Source organism: Trachinotus anak, unplaced genomic scaffold (assembly GCF_046630095.1).
Source record: "Trachinotus anak isolate AG129_WGS33_773 ecotype Australia unplaced genomic scaffold, CSIRO_AGI_Tana_v1 ptg000004l, whole genome shotgun sequence".
Lineage (NCBI taxonomy): Eukaryota > Metazoa > Chordata > Actinopteri > Carangiformes > Carangidae > Trachinotus > Trachinotus anak.
In genome coordinates, this window is record NW_027273855.1 from 22,800,797 (window position 1) to 22,815,024 (window position 14,228).

The following is a 14,228-nucleotide window of genomic DNA, read 5'->3' on the forward strand; positions in this document are numbered from 1 at the left end:
TGGGAAAATAAACGGACCATATAAGTATTTATTTCAAACTGTTCCATGACAGTGGATATAATATTGGCACAGCAGCACAACATTCGAACTGGAGCAAATAATATCTCATTTCTTTAGAAAAAGATTCATAAACAGAATATAACTTTTACAACTCACATTTCAGATGTGTTGTGCCAGTTCTTTTGAAAGGCACAGGAAACTGAGGACATTTCCTACTTGACAGTTCACAACACCAAACACCAGCACAAGGGATGTGTAGTTCCCCTTCGAAAAATCCCTGATGCAGGCAGAAAGCTTGAATTAAATGTTGCGCTCGTGTGTGGTCTCACCAGGATAAGTTAATGTCATTGGGCCTCCAACGCAAGAAAACATCAAGTAAACAAAGTAAAGTGCCATCATAGCATTTTTTTCCAGACAGCAACTCTTGTGCTGCATCCCAAAAAAGATTTAAGAGGATGATAGTCATCTACAACAAGTTCAGCTACTCACCACACAATCAAGCCCTGGATGTTTTTGCAGCTGAGTCATCTCAGCCTCTTTTTTAGGAGCCTTTGTATAATCTACTGCTCCTTGATGTTGACCAGTCATTCTTTATTTTGACAGAATGAGTTCCTCTGATCAAGGCTGTGGCTATAAAATGCCTCCTTTACGGGTTCTATACAATTTTGCCATGACCAGCATTATCCACAGTAGAAAAAAAAAAGAGCAGAGCACACAGTAAGGTATGAGAAAATACAGTACATGTTTGATGTGAACATGTAAAAACATTAAGAGCCATCTTCTGTATCTGTATTTTTATGAATGGAATGTGTCAGAACAATTGTACCATTCCTGAAGCAAAAATATTAACAGAGCAGAAAGTTCTCCTGAACTTTTGCCTCACAAAATCCTCCAGTCTTTGTAGCTTTGTAATGATTTGTGTTAGCTTAGAAGTAAACAGATGACAAGTCTGTGCCTTGAAATGGTAATAAGCTTGAGATACAGCAACAGGCAAATCGTAATATTACCTCAACATCACCACTTAATATAGTTCAGTGCATCACAATCAGTCAATCACTGCACAAAGCAAGATTTTTAAGCCAAAATACAGAATCCAACACTACTTAATAGAGTCAGAGATATTTTTCCAATTGAAATTCTGCTGTGTATGTACTTGTATTTGTCTTTGTCACTTCAGATGAGTAGATGTTCATAACCAAGACAAGAACTTTAATTTACAAATACGACAACACTTCAGTATGTAGAATAAATAAGACAGTTATCTTTATGGCAGACCCACTTTGAGCTATGGGTGGATAATTTTTTTTTCCCTTTTGAAACCCAAAAATCTTGCCAAGAACAGTTTTAACATGTTTCTTCCTTGGTAAAAAAAAAAAAAAAAAATAGGAGATGTTGACAACTCTTAGGATGTTGTGCTGCCCAGTGCATGAGTGTGAACATAATCACAAAAGCAGACTGTGTCCGGCTTCCTGTCAGCGTGACCATTTGAGACCGGTTGGGTAGTTGGCAGAGAGAAATACCATGCTGTGCAAAAGCAGTGACACCTCTGAGTCTGCAAAAAATTAAACAAAAGATAACATTACATTTTTAAAACAACAGATGTGTCAGATAGAGTCAAAGGAATAGTTACATATTTTACTTCTCTCAAAAAAGGCCTTAGGAGGTATTAAAAACCCTTTTGAATGTTTGACAGTCACATCAGTTATAGAATTTTATTAAATATCCAAAACATTAAAGTGAACTGAATCCAAAACTATGAGTGAAACTGGATTTTGCTGCAGGAGACTGTTCAGTCCTTTTTTCATTCAGCAGGATCAGACCTGTAGCCAGTTCATCTCAACGGAAAAGTGTTCATTTTAGTTAAATGTATAAATACATTATTTTTGAATTCAGTCAATTTTCTGACACTCATCTGGTCCATGTTGATTTATTAGTTAAATCAACATATTTACCACAAATATAGGACCTTTTAAATAACATATTAATGTCTGTTTCACAATCAACACATGAAAGGATAATGGATAATCAGTAGGGACAATATGGCGTAGAATTATTTATTTTACTTTGTCACATTTTTCCACAAAAAGGACTGAACAACCTCCTGCACCAAAATCAGATCATCACAATAACCCGACTTGTGTGTAACATCTTCCAAGAGCCTGCAGACAGATCAGACAAAAAGACGCTAACATTCACAGACAAGCGAGAGTGGTTTCAATCCTCTCATCTACCTCCAAGCAAGAAAGCAAATAAGCAGACTTCCCAAAATGTTGAACTATTCTTTTAAACTTTAGACAAACCAGACACACCAACAGGTTGTGGCTGAAGTCACAAAACTGCACAAATCCTGTACATGAAAATGAAAATACCTTTCAATGAGGAGGACACCTGAAGCCACTGGGATAACCACTCACGACACTGGTTAATGCCAAGACTATCAGATTTGAGCCCTCTTACATAACAAGCCTAGAAAGAGGAAAACATTATGTCTTTATGTTCACATTCATATATACATATGTTTTGCTGGTGAATACACAGAAAGACTGACCTGTTTGAGTTCAGAGTCATTGAGCTGGTGAGGGCCCAGCCTGCTGAGGGCCCGGTCCAGCTGCAGCAGCTCGAGGGCGTGGCTGTTCAGCCGCCGGCCGATCAGGAAACCCGGGAGGCGAGGCGTCAGGAAGAGCAGGGGGCTGATGTGCCTCTGATTGAGCATGAGGACAGACAGAGGAGATAGTCTAGTGGTGTTAAGGTTCACAGGGCCCTTTGTGCAGGATGTGAGTTTTACTGACCATGTGAGCCACGCTCATCCTCTTTATGCCCAGAGGGGGTCCGGAAAACAGTCTTCGAACAGCAAGGATTTCAGACACTTTAGGAGTCTCTCCATTTTGGACCTGAAAATGCAGCTCATTCCACTTTCATGCCACACTGGACACAGGTTCATCCTGCATTCTACTATTTACAGTTTGTGTAAACCCAGGTTTGTGTAAATTACATATGTTGTTTATCATTGTAAGGCCCAAATGATTAGTAAGTAAATTAGTGAATTAGGTGAGTTGTTTTATTTATATGCATGGAGAAATGTGTGTCAGCTAGTTGGTATGTCTCTGGAATGAGAGAAATCAGAAAGATCTGATCATGATGACCTAACCAACATTATTTTTAGTCTGTTATTGGCTTGATGTTTTGTAATTTGTATGTTTTTGTGAAATGTAGTTTGACATCTTTCCAGTTGACATCATTACTGAAGTGCATTTTGATCAAGTGTCAGGTCAGATTACATTCATGTTCAAGCGTATTTGCAAAGAAGAGTGGAATTTATTAAGTCAATATATAAAAAGAGAAAATAATGTTATGAGGAAAATCTTTTCTGCAAATCTTCTGCAATATTTGATGTATTTTACAAACAGAAAGTGACACTGCAAAAGCACTCTTATCATATTACAGTATTCCTATCATTAAAAGTTTCTGAAAGTTTCACTTACTTTAGCACACAGGTCTTTTAGGCAACTCTGTAGCTGACCGTCTTTGACCTGACTGCTCGTATACTCGAGCCCTTTGAGCACCGGCCAGTGGTGCCGAGCCCTGAGGGAATTGTACACTCCCCGAAACTCTACCTGCTGCCGGGGAGTCCAGAAGTGAGGGATCAGGAGCTGGCGGGGGAAAAAGTACCTGGCAATGAACAGATGGGGATGACAGCAGAGAGAGGAGTGACACATGGGGTGATGGGAGAATATGTATCAACAGAGACAGGACAGGAAGGAACATCCAATACATTGTAGGGAACAATGTATTAGTAAGAGAATGAATGAACATTACATTATTAGAGGCTATCAATAAGTTCAGAATGCTTTGCTGAGTATGAATCAAAGGATGCCAACTGAAACGAGAAGACGGTTATTTCAAAGTAACTCACATCAAGACAAAAACCAGGTAGTTGGCAAAGGGGGGGATAGATATCATCACCAGCGGGATGCCTTTGATCATGTCTCTGCGAAACTGTGAAACAAACCTCAGGTAAGTAAAGATGCTGCAAGATAATAAACATTCAACACCTCAAGTGAAACAATGACAAACCAATAAGAGAAATCGCTCACAGAGGACAAGTATCGTTCTCCCTCCTACTTTTAAACATCAAAACCACTGTAAAATGCATCATTATACCTTGGTGTGATTGCCACTAACAAATAAGACCACGGTAAACACAACTCTTCTGTTCAACTCACACCACACAATATGTATTGAAATTATTACTGTCTCAACAGATCCCGAATTCCCATAAAGCCTGTTGCATTGTGTCACTAAAAGCACAGTTTTTAAATATTATTCCTAGCATCTTTTACCCAATTTCAGCATGTATGTTTAAGCTTTTCTATTTTCCATTTCAGGAATTTAAATTTCACTTTCATCTTTCATGTTTTCAAATTGCCTTCTCACAATATCAAAATGCTTTTTTTCTGTGCTCGTTTTCTTTTTAATGTTTAATTATGGCTTGGTAATCCTGAGTACTCTTTACTCAGACACTTTATTTGCCATTTTCTGTTTTAATATTAATTTTCCTTATTTAATTTAAAAGATATCCTTCGTGTTTTTCTATGAGTGGGTCATCATTTTGTTCATCTCGTACATGCACACACAACGGTAACACTATAGATGTTTATTTATTTCTGCTGATGGTTTCACGCCTCTCCACTGATCTACAGGTGGCAGTAATGCACCAAAATACATCTTCAGTAAAACAACAGTCTGCTCAGAGTGTTTTGAGAAATTTTACAACCCGATCAACAATTTAAAGCATTTTTATTTGCTCAATCATCTAATCATCTGTCTTAAGACAAACAAATATTTTAATTTCTGAGTAAATACAAGGGTGTAAATGTGACAATATTTTGAATATGACCACTACCAACTTCTTACTCATTTACCATAACACCAGGAGTGGATGTAAACACAGCTCAACTCAGCTGTAAACACTCAAAAAATCTTTACAAAATCATAATGCATCATGATGCTCATTCAGTAAAGAGACACACCTGTCGGAGTTTCTCCATCTCCCTGTAGGGCAAATCCTGGAACTTTAACCCACCAGAGGACATCTTTGCTTTTATCCTCCTCACATCTTTGGCATCTCGGAACAGTAGCTTGAATCCTGAAATGACACAATGATAACAATAATGTTTAATTTCCGCCACTGTAATGAATTCACATGAAAATTATGTTTGAAACATACAATGCTGAGAATTTAAACTCTACCGTATTGATTGATGATGAGTGATTCACATGTACGCTCTCTTTGGATACAGCATGAACATCATGATCATTTATTTCCTCATTGAAACAAGAGGGCCTGGACTCCACAGCTATATAAACTCAGTGGCCACTTCATTGGGTACACCTGTACAACCTAATACAACAGTTCTGCCATTAAGGCTTCTATTATGATGCTTAAAACGTTCAGTTTCTGTTGACAAGTCATGGAGGTGTTCATTAAATTAGATGTTTTTGACTTTTTGCACAACCTTTTTTACTAATTGCTTATAAGCGATGTTATGTTGCCTATCAGAAAGCGGTTCCCAACATCTCTAACACAACCCCAATCATTTACAATCTACAGTATAGATCAATAGAGTATTGGATATCTCTGAGGTGAGTGAACAGTGTTTTTACCTTCCACAAAAGTATGGTAGAGCAGATAAAAGCGGGGAAATTTCTTTTGCAGGAAACCTTCATATTTGCTATTTGCCCACTGAAGCCTGGAGGTGACATATCGACCAATACCTCGTCTAACTTTGGACGACGAGTAGTGTCTACACAGGGGCAACCTAGAGATTAGAAGAGGTTTACAAGAATAATTTAAGTCATTAAAAGAAAAACATGCATCAGGCATTGGTTACAACACACAGTCCCAAACACAGTGTATAATACCCAGACTGGTTAAAAGAAAGAATGCATTTATTCTGTGTTGATAAATAAGAAAAGGAGGTATGGCGTACATTCAATTCAGTCAAACTTTCCAGCTTCCATATTTTCTACAAAAGATATCATCATATAGATTTTATCATATAGTTAAAATGTGCTTTCAGGCAAGTAGTGAGCAATGAGCTGTTCATATTAACCCAATGACAGCGAGATATTCCCACAGCAATGATAAATTATACATTGTTTGAAAGCTCTAAGTCCCCTGTTTCTATCTGTGTGAAGTATTTTAGAATCCACAGCCTTTCAGACTTGTGGTTATAGATCTGATACTAACACTCCCATTTTATTGCCCTTTTTATGGCAAAAATACAGACGAGGCAACTTACTTACATTTCTACAATGATTGTGCCTCTGTAACGTTGTTTTGGCATCTCGCTTAGTAATTCTGGCTGTTCGGTTTAACATCTACCTTTCAAAGGAGACCGCGTTTATGACTGTACTAAAAAAAAGGTGCATTATTTCCGGGCTTATGTAGATTAATAGCGGTGTTTGTTACCAGGTTAACGCTGATTGAATGCGTAGAAATCTGAGTTTCACCAGAAGGCCCTGGTGTTTGGGTATATTAAAGACTAAAAACACCGGGTGGTTATGCGTTAACAACTGTCTTAATTTGATTAAATGTTTCTTATCAAACGCAAAAACCGGTTGAAGCTGTTATCAGACAGCTAGCTTAGCGCTGGTTCAAGAGATATGCGAGGAAAAGTCGTGACAAGTCGTGGACAGGCGAATAAAGTTTTAGACATACCTGGACTGACAGTGTATATACGGAGAATAAAGTCCAAATGTTGTCCTGTTTGTCCTGAGACCGCACAAGCGGACCAAAGACAAATGGTTGCACAGGCTCGGACAGGACAGCGCCATGTTTGACAGCGGCAGCACCGCGGTTACCGTAATGACGCTAATATACAGGAAAGCCGTAGTTAGCCGCAATTACCGTAATCACCAACCGAGCGAAGCTGACAGCTGCACAAACCTCAAGAGCCCAAAATTAAGCCACAAGCTTTAGTTTACTCCATATAATTTTGCTCTACATAATCGAATTTAGTTATCAATTATTGTCTTCAATTGTTGACTGCATAAAATGTATGATTAAAGTTAAAAAATAAATAAATAAAATGAACATTATTATTCTTATTTTGCTACCTTGCTACCTGTGCTTGAGTATATGTAAAACACAGAAAGTTTTCTCATTTATTTTATGCTATTTCACATTCAAATATTTTTATAGTGTATATTTGATTTAAACGTGGTTTAAGTGAAATAAAAATTGACATAATGAAATAAAAAAGTGATATTATCAAATAAACAGTTTAAATAAAATAAAAAAAGTTACACTATGAAAAAAAAACGAAAAAACATGAAAAAAAAAGTGGCCAAATGAAGTAAAAAAAATCACATCCTGAAAAAAAAAGTATTATTGATCACATATTAAGCTTGAATACTTGGCCACGCCCACTTTAGAAACAGGAAGTATAAACCATTTCATAGCATTGGTGCTACCTGTAATGCGTTATCTTCCATATAGAGTATCTTATATAGTAACTAATGTTTTACAATCAGGTTTTAATTGAACAGTTTTTAATTCAAAGAGGTGGTCATGTGATTCGCGGGTGTAAAAGGCCTCAGGGGCGGAGTCACAGGCTGATTTGACTCCTTTGCAGCCAACATCCTGGAGGCAGACAAGAACAAAGGTTCAGAAAACTTTGCTTTTCGCGGTAATACTACCTTCTTTACACAATGCATTTAAGGCTTTTGTCACACGAAGACATAATATAGCGTTTTGCTCCCAGATAATATCGATTGTCAGTCGTTTTAAGTGCTGGGCGACTTGCCAAGTTTTGCTAACAAACATGGCAGCGGGCCAACTTTTTTTGCGCAGGTTTTAGGAAAAAGTTGGACTTAACTCATCGATAGTTTATGTTTCTAGCAAATCAACCGTTTATTTGTCTGCAGCTGCCTTAAAATATAGCTGCGATTAAAATGTAAGCATTTGGTTCTTGGGGCCTAAGTTGGTACCATACAGGCGAAACATACTAAGCTGCAGAAAGCCAGTGTGTGGAGACTGAGAGGCTGGAGGCGGCTTGCAGAGGGCCCTGTTTTTAGAGTCCAACCCCTACAACCCCCCAGAGGGTGAATCAAGACTTCTTTATTCCCAATACCCTGAAAACACTGAACTCTTTTAGCCTGTTTTCTTGTGAATTGTCTCTAAAGCCATTTAAAAACCTTGAGAAATAAGGAGACCATATTATCTTCCCTGCACCAGCAAGCAAACGCACTTTAATGTGACAGGAAATGCGGCACAGCTGTGGGATTACCTGCAGCTTTGGACAGAATCCTGCAGAGTAATGATCTGATTGGTTGTCATGGTTTTCTGCAGCTTTTGATGCTGCATGTGCATCTAGAAACGTGTCAGTGCTATTGTCTAAATTCCAGGCCAACCCTAATTGTGTCACTGACCTTTCCAGCTGACCAGTTTGGGTGCCCTCAGTAAATCCCAGCCTAGAGATGACGACCACCATCAGATTTGGAAGCACTAGCGGTCCATGCAGGACTCCTGCTGGTGAGAGAGCACAGCTGGCGGAGGAAACTGGTAAAACTAAAGCTATGCCTTCGAATCTGAAGCAGCTTAAATTATCATATGTTTTAGTAAATAATAATAATGACGATGATGATGAATGTGTTTGTTCTTCTCCGATTTTAAAGCAGAAAAAGGAAACACTGACCCGGACAAACTTTTGCAGTGCCCTTTTGACAAGAACCACCAGATCCGGGCTTGTCGCTTCCCTTACCACCTTATAAAGTGCAGGAAGGTGAGTCAAACACTTCCATTATTGCAACTAATACTAACATTAATGGGGACGGGAAAAGACTGCAGATTTACATAGAATCAGAGTACAATTTAGCTTCATTGAAACTGTCTTCTCTTACACTGGCATTTGTGCATTATTTTACAATCAGCTGCCAGTTTATTAGGTTACACCCAGCTAAATCTAAACACAGCAGCCCTGTGGTAAATCCTACCTTCTAATAATTTCAAATCATTTATATTAAGGAGGGAAGACTAAATATATAATAAACCTCCAAAAATGACACCTACGTCTCAAACAGTTTGAAGGTAGGAATAATTTTAGGACTGGTGTATTGGTAACATATTGGCAACTGAGTGTATGTATAGAGTATTTACTGTCTTTGTTTATAACTTTATATCATGTTAAGAGTGAAAGTTGACTCTTGGCCATGTAAACATAAGTTGACAAGTTTATCATGTCAGAAGTATTTATCTAAAATAAATAACAACCAGCAAAACTGTAAACAACAGTTTGCAGATTACAGGCAATAGTCTCATTAACAAAAACGGGTGCCGCGCCTACTCTGACTGACTGTGAGTTTAACCAAAGAACTTGTCTCCCACTAATGCAGAATCATCCACAACTGGCCAGTGAGCTGAAAACCTGCCCTTTTAATGCACGCCACCTGGTCCCCAAGCATGAGCTGACCCACCACACTGAGACCTGTGAGGACAGAATATCTGTGGACTCTGAGGATGGTGAGACACACTTAACTGTCCCTTCCTTTACCCTGCACATTCAGAGTCGACATGCGTTTACGGTAATTTGAATTCTGCTACATTTACAGTTAGCACCACAAATGGACACTGGAAATGGCAGGTCCCTGTCAGTACCTGGGTAAACCCAAACATGACAGAGGACTGGGACAAAGGTATGTTTATTAACCGCAACTTCTTGTTTTTGTGCTTAGATTTTTGTATGCATGCCTACTGTTTCCCCCTCGTTTCTAGTCTTTATGCTAAGCTAAGCATCTATTGCTGCATATTAAGAAAACAGACACGAGAGTTTTATCAATCTATAGAAGTAAAAATCAGTGAGTGAGAAAGATTCAATGCACAGTATCTATAGAGATTCTCACAATATTCTTTTTTTCACCACTGCACTCTGAACTAGACTTGAACACTGATTTTCAGTGCCATGCATGTAAAGGTAACTGTTTTGTTTTGCAGAGGCTGATGATGCCGCTATCCCATTTGTGTGGGGTAAAAACACAGTCTTGAATCAACAGTAAGTGGTCTGCTCCAGCACTCTGCCTCTGCTCCCATTTGTGCATATTTTCTTTGCCCTTAAACTCTTATTGTGTCTCATCTCTCTGCAGACCGGAGATGAGGCCCACCAACAATCTTGGTCCAAGTTTTAGAGCACCCAATACCCTCCCATGGTCTGGGTTTAAGTCATAATTTGTGCTTACTGTATAGCCATATAGAAACATAATGTAGCTTAGTGCACTCTATTGTATGTGTGCATGCAACGTCTTTTTAAATTTGTTCTTAACAAGTCTTTGCCCTATTAAAGTTTTTAATTTTCACAGTTGAATCTAAATTTTCCCATTCTGGATTTAGGTTGCAGAGATCTTATTTGTAGTCACATGATGTGGCAAATAACCTAATTACAACGTATCGTGGCATTTGAGTGGCATATACACACTAGAGCTTCCTTTTTTTCCTGTATCATCTTGTATTAATACCTGCTACAGTAACAAATGGCATTGGTTAAAAACTGTAATTGTTACAATAAAGGTGTTTGATTTGAAAACATTTTGCATGGTTAGTCATGAAAATTGTAAATTAAATAAATTGCAATGTTGCAATGGCTCGAAAATGTGAACAGTGGGAATGAGCAGTAGAGGAAGAGGTACTTAAATCCTTTACCTAAGTAGAAGTAATTAATCGTTCAGAAGATTAAATTACAAGTTAAAAGTCCTGCGTTAAAAATCTGAAGTAAAAGTGCAAATGTATTAACAGGTAAATGTACTTAAAGTATCAAAGCTACTGTAGAAGGGACAGTTTCATAGTGATACAGATTTTATGTTATTAGTACTGACAACATTTTACAGTTGTAGCTGGTTGAGGTACTTTAGTATTTTAACTACTGTACTGGTAGGTTGTTGTGCAGTTTCTAACAGGGCAAAAACCAGTCTTACGAGGTGGGGGGGGGCAGCCTATAATTAATTCAAATCAACCTGTCTAAAAACTAACCATCCTGAAACAAGAAGTCTGAGGTGTGTCATTGCAACAGAATTTAGAAAAAGGAAACTGATCTCAAAAAATACTTTAACAGAACTGTTTTGCACTGCAAACATGTTGGGGTGTTCTTCTGCTCTGATATACATACAGGGTCGCTTTAAGAGATTTCTGCATGGAACAAATGCATCATAATTTCAAAGGTGATCATACATTTTGAATGAAAAAAAATTTAATCTGTAGAGTAAGTAGTAACTACAGCTGTTGATGATTGTAGTAGAGTGCAATATTTGCCTCTGAAATCTAGCAGAGTAGAAGCCTAAAGTAGATATTTTTGAATACTCAAATTACAATTCCCACACTCCTTGATTAAATATACTTAGTTACTTTCCAGTACTGGGAATGAGAACCCTTGACAAGTACAACAATGTCTACATTTAAGACAGAAAGAATGAAAATTTTAAATTCTGAAATCTAATATGTGATGTATTAAGCTGCATTATAACTTGTAATAGTATGTGGTAATCAAAAACAATACACAAAAATCTCCTGGAGCAACAACATGATCGTATAAATAAATAAAATGAGTAATAAAAAATAAAGTAGGCTACAATAAGAAAAACACAACATTGCAATTTAAAAGAAAAAAAATAAAATAGAAATTATAAATGAAAAGGTTAAAATCACACACATCCAGACAAAGCAACATACAAATAGATGGTAACACTAGTTAAGTGTAAAACTCAAACGTTTATTTATTATAAATTATAGTAGAGAAGAATTTAGTCCATCTTTAGGATGCTCTTCCCAAGCGAGGACTCATCTCTTTAAACGTAGTAACCATTTCACTGCACAGCCACTGGATGGCACTAGCTACCCATCAGTGTTTTCGTTGAGAGGCAACCTGATCCCTGCCTTCTTCCCAGTCTATTTGAAACTTAATTTTGATTTGATTATCTCCTTTTGATTCAAGTAGCACCTCTGAGTTATCAAATATTTTCAACGTGGGCACTCTCCAGGCATAAAGGACAGGATTTGGCTGTTGACATTAGTTTTTTATGCTGTGGAAATGCCCCAAGTGAAAGCTCCAGGAGTGAGCTCCAAGTGAGGAGTGAGTGTCGGGATAATCCCCATGTGAGGGTGGCCTGCCAGCGCACTGTCATATCTAAGTGGCATTATTGATTTCATGTGATGACTGTCTATTTTAGTTGTGGCTATTATTGGAAGTGTTCAGGCGTGCTTTGTGCTGTCCTGTCACCATCTATAAGGATGAGATATGACTTCTCAGGGTGCAGTATGTGCAGGAACTCTAGGTTATGTAAGACATAGCTATCAAGGAACTACCCCCCCACCCCTTTTAGATGTGCTGTATCTCTGTTGTTACCTGCTGTACAGTGTTTACTGGGTGACATGGAGAAGCTCATTTTAGTTTTGAACTTAAATGTCATATCAACCCATTTAAAACCCGAGCCAGTGATGTAAATTGCTGCTCCACAGAACCCACAGCTCCATGTAGGAACCGATGCTGCCAACTGAATAAGACTCAATCTCTGAAAAAAAATCTGCACAGAGGCAGTGACATAAATAGCTCCTCAGATGTTCTCAGATTTCTAAATACCGTGGGTGTTTATCTCTGATATCTCTTGAATATTTTTGGAATATGAGGATATCTTGACATGGAAAAACGGACAGAAATGTATCAGTATCCCCTGCTCAGTGTACTGGTCTCCATCAGACTTAAATCAGACATTTTTAAGGCCCCTATTCCATGTAAGTACATGAGAGGGAGGTATTTCATGTTTTATAATGTCCAGTGGTGGAAAAAGTATTTGAATGTGAAAAGGCATATTTATTTATAAATCACCTTCTAACAACAAGGTGATATATAGTGCTTCACATAAGCCAGAAAAAAACAGCAAGACAAGCTATAAAAGAAACATAAGCCCATATAAAAATAATAAATTACATCAGCAGATGATAAGAAAACATGTAATGACAAGCTAAAAATACTCCAGTGCATGTGGAAGTCCTGCATTCAACATTAGACTTAAGTATAGAAGTATTAGCAACTAAATGTATAAAAAGTATTTATTACAATATCCCCTATCAGTGTTTTATAATTACATTTTTGGATGATTATTGTTGATACATTAATATGTAAACATAAAATTTGGACTACTTCATATGCTTTTAGGTATTTTAATCTATAAAAATGCATCATTTTTTATAAGATGATCATTTTATATAAAACAATCTTAACTATAGCTGTTAAAAAATGTAGTAAGGTAAACATTGAGTGGAAGTATAAAGTGGCATAAAAAGGAAATACTCAAGCAAAGTACCAGTACCCCAAAACTTTACTTAAGTAGTACTTGAGTAAATATACTTTATACTATGCTTAGTTACTTTCCACTATTTTATTAAGTGTCAGATAGTCTGATCTCAAGTGAGAAGTGTAATGGAAATGGAAACTGGGTCTGTTCAATAATATTCAGTATTTTCTACCAAGATGCTGGACCAGATCATTTGCCTCCAAAATCACCTTGTTGTGGCCATTGATTAGTAATAAAACATCATTAACTGAAACCCGTTCCCCTATTTTGGCAGGAAATCTGATGCCAAATCCATATTTACACTCCTCCCAACCGGCAAAATAAAATGAAACCAAATAGCCCTGGTACAGCCTGTTCCAGACTGAGTGTCCAGTACAAGACACTGGCAAAGAAAGGAACTTGTTAAAACTGGTGTTCTTACTCACAAAACCAGCTTCCTTCCTACTCCCTTGATTGAAATACATTTCTAAATATGGTATTATAGAAGTGACATTAGTCTATAAGATACCATTTGTATTTTCCCTATGCTGGTTCTGAGTTTGACACAGAAATCTGTGTTTTTTTATGGCAAATCTCATCATGTTCTAGAGGGTGAATCCTACTGACTCTGGTGATTCCCTGATGTTTCTTTTCACATCACCAGCAGATCGAAATTCACCAAATACTTTCAGAACTAACCCCTAGAAAATCTTTAAGTACTTTTCACTTTTTTTTCAAAGAATCTTTGCAATGGGAAAATTTAAGAAGAATTCTAAAATGTTTGGAAAAAAATGTACTTGTGTAGCACTTTATAATTACATTCAAAGTACACTCTTATGATTTTGGCTCATTTTTGACACAGCAAAGATTTGATATGACCGTGCTGCTCTCATTGAGATGTGACCCTT

The 14,228-nt window shown here is 37.4% G+C and overlaps 2 protein-coding genes across 5 annotated transcripts; one reads left to right on the top strand and one right to left on the bottom strand.

Moving 5' to 3' along the window:
- Positions 1 to 14: 14 nt before the first annotated feature.
- letmd1 (LETM1 domain containing 1) lies at positions 15 to 6,879 on the bottom strand. The gene is made up of 9 exons (XM_071477157.1): positions 6,722 to 6,879; positions 5,665 to 5,819; positions 5,031 to 5,146; positions 3,914 to 3,996; positions 3,483 to 3,669; positions 2,790 to 2,891; positions 2,549 to 2,701; positions 2,370 to 2,466; positions 15 to 1,552 (listed from the first exon to the last, which is right to left on the bottom strand). The coding sequence occupies exons 1-9, from the start codon at positions 6,835 to 6,837 to the stop codon at positions 1,473 to 1,475; spliced, it is 1,089 nt and encodes a 362-aa protein (XP_071333258.1). The 5' UTR covers positions 6,838 to 6,879; the 3' UTR covers positions 15 to 1,472.
- Positions 6,880 to 7,507: 628 nt separating this feature from the next.
- Positions 7,508 to 10,353, top strand: gtsf1 (gametocyte specific factor 1). 4 transcript variants are annotated; one of them, XM_071477165.1, is made up of 7 exons: positions 7,508 to 7,667; positions 8,442 to 8,566; positions 8,683 to 8,786; positions 9,397 to 9,523; positions 9,613 to 9,696; positions 9,995 to 10,052; positions 10,144 to 10,353. In XM_071477165.1, exons 2-7 carry the CDS (start codon positions 8,482 to 8,484, stop codon positions 10,223 to 10,225), a joined length of 540 nt encoding a protein of 179 aa, XP_071333266.1. In that variant the 5' UTR covers positions 7,508 to 7,667; positions 8,442 to 8,481; the 3' UTR covers positions 10,226 to 10,353. The 4 variants fall into 4 exon arrangements, with proteins under 4 accessions (XP_071333266.1, XP_071333264.1, XP_071333263.1 ...); XM_071477163.1 differs by having other exon boundaries at positions 7,510 to 7,667; positions 8,680 to 8,786; XM_071477162.1 differs by having other exon boundaries at positions 7,532 to 7,691; positions 8,680 to 8,786.
- The last annotated feature ends 3,875 nt before the right edge of the window (positions 10,354 to 14,228 follow it).

Excerpts from the sequence above, each read along its gene's own strand:
- gtsf1 (XM_071477163.1), top strand. The coding sequence starts at position 8,482 with ATGACGACCACCATCAGATTTGGAAGCACTAGCGGTCCATGCAGGACT. Across the intron at positions 9,697-9,994 it reads GACAGAGGACTGGGACAAAG|AGGCTGATGATGCCGCTATC; the intron begins GTATGTTTATTA and ends TTTGTTTTGCAG. Across the intron at positions 10,053-10,143 it reads AACACAGTCTTGAATCAACA|ACCGGAGATGAGGCCCACCA; the intron begins GTAAGTGGTCTG and ends ATCTCTCTGCAG.
- letmd1 (XM_071477157.1), bottom strand. The coding sequence starts at position 6,837 with ATGGCGCTGTCCTGTCCGAGCCTGTGCAACCATTTGTCTTTGGTCCGC. Across the intron at positions 5,820-6,721 it reads TATATACACTGTCAGTCCAG|GTTGCCCCTGTGTAGACACT; the intron begins GTATGTCTAAAA and ends TCTAATCTCTAG. Across the intron at positions 2,702-2,789 it reads GGATGAGCGTGGCTCACATG|AGGCACATCAGCCCCCTGCT; the intron begins GTCAGTAAAACT and ends ATGCTCAATCAG.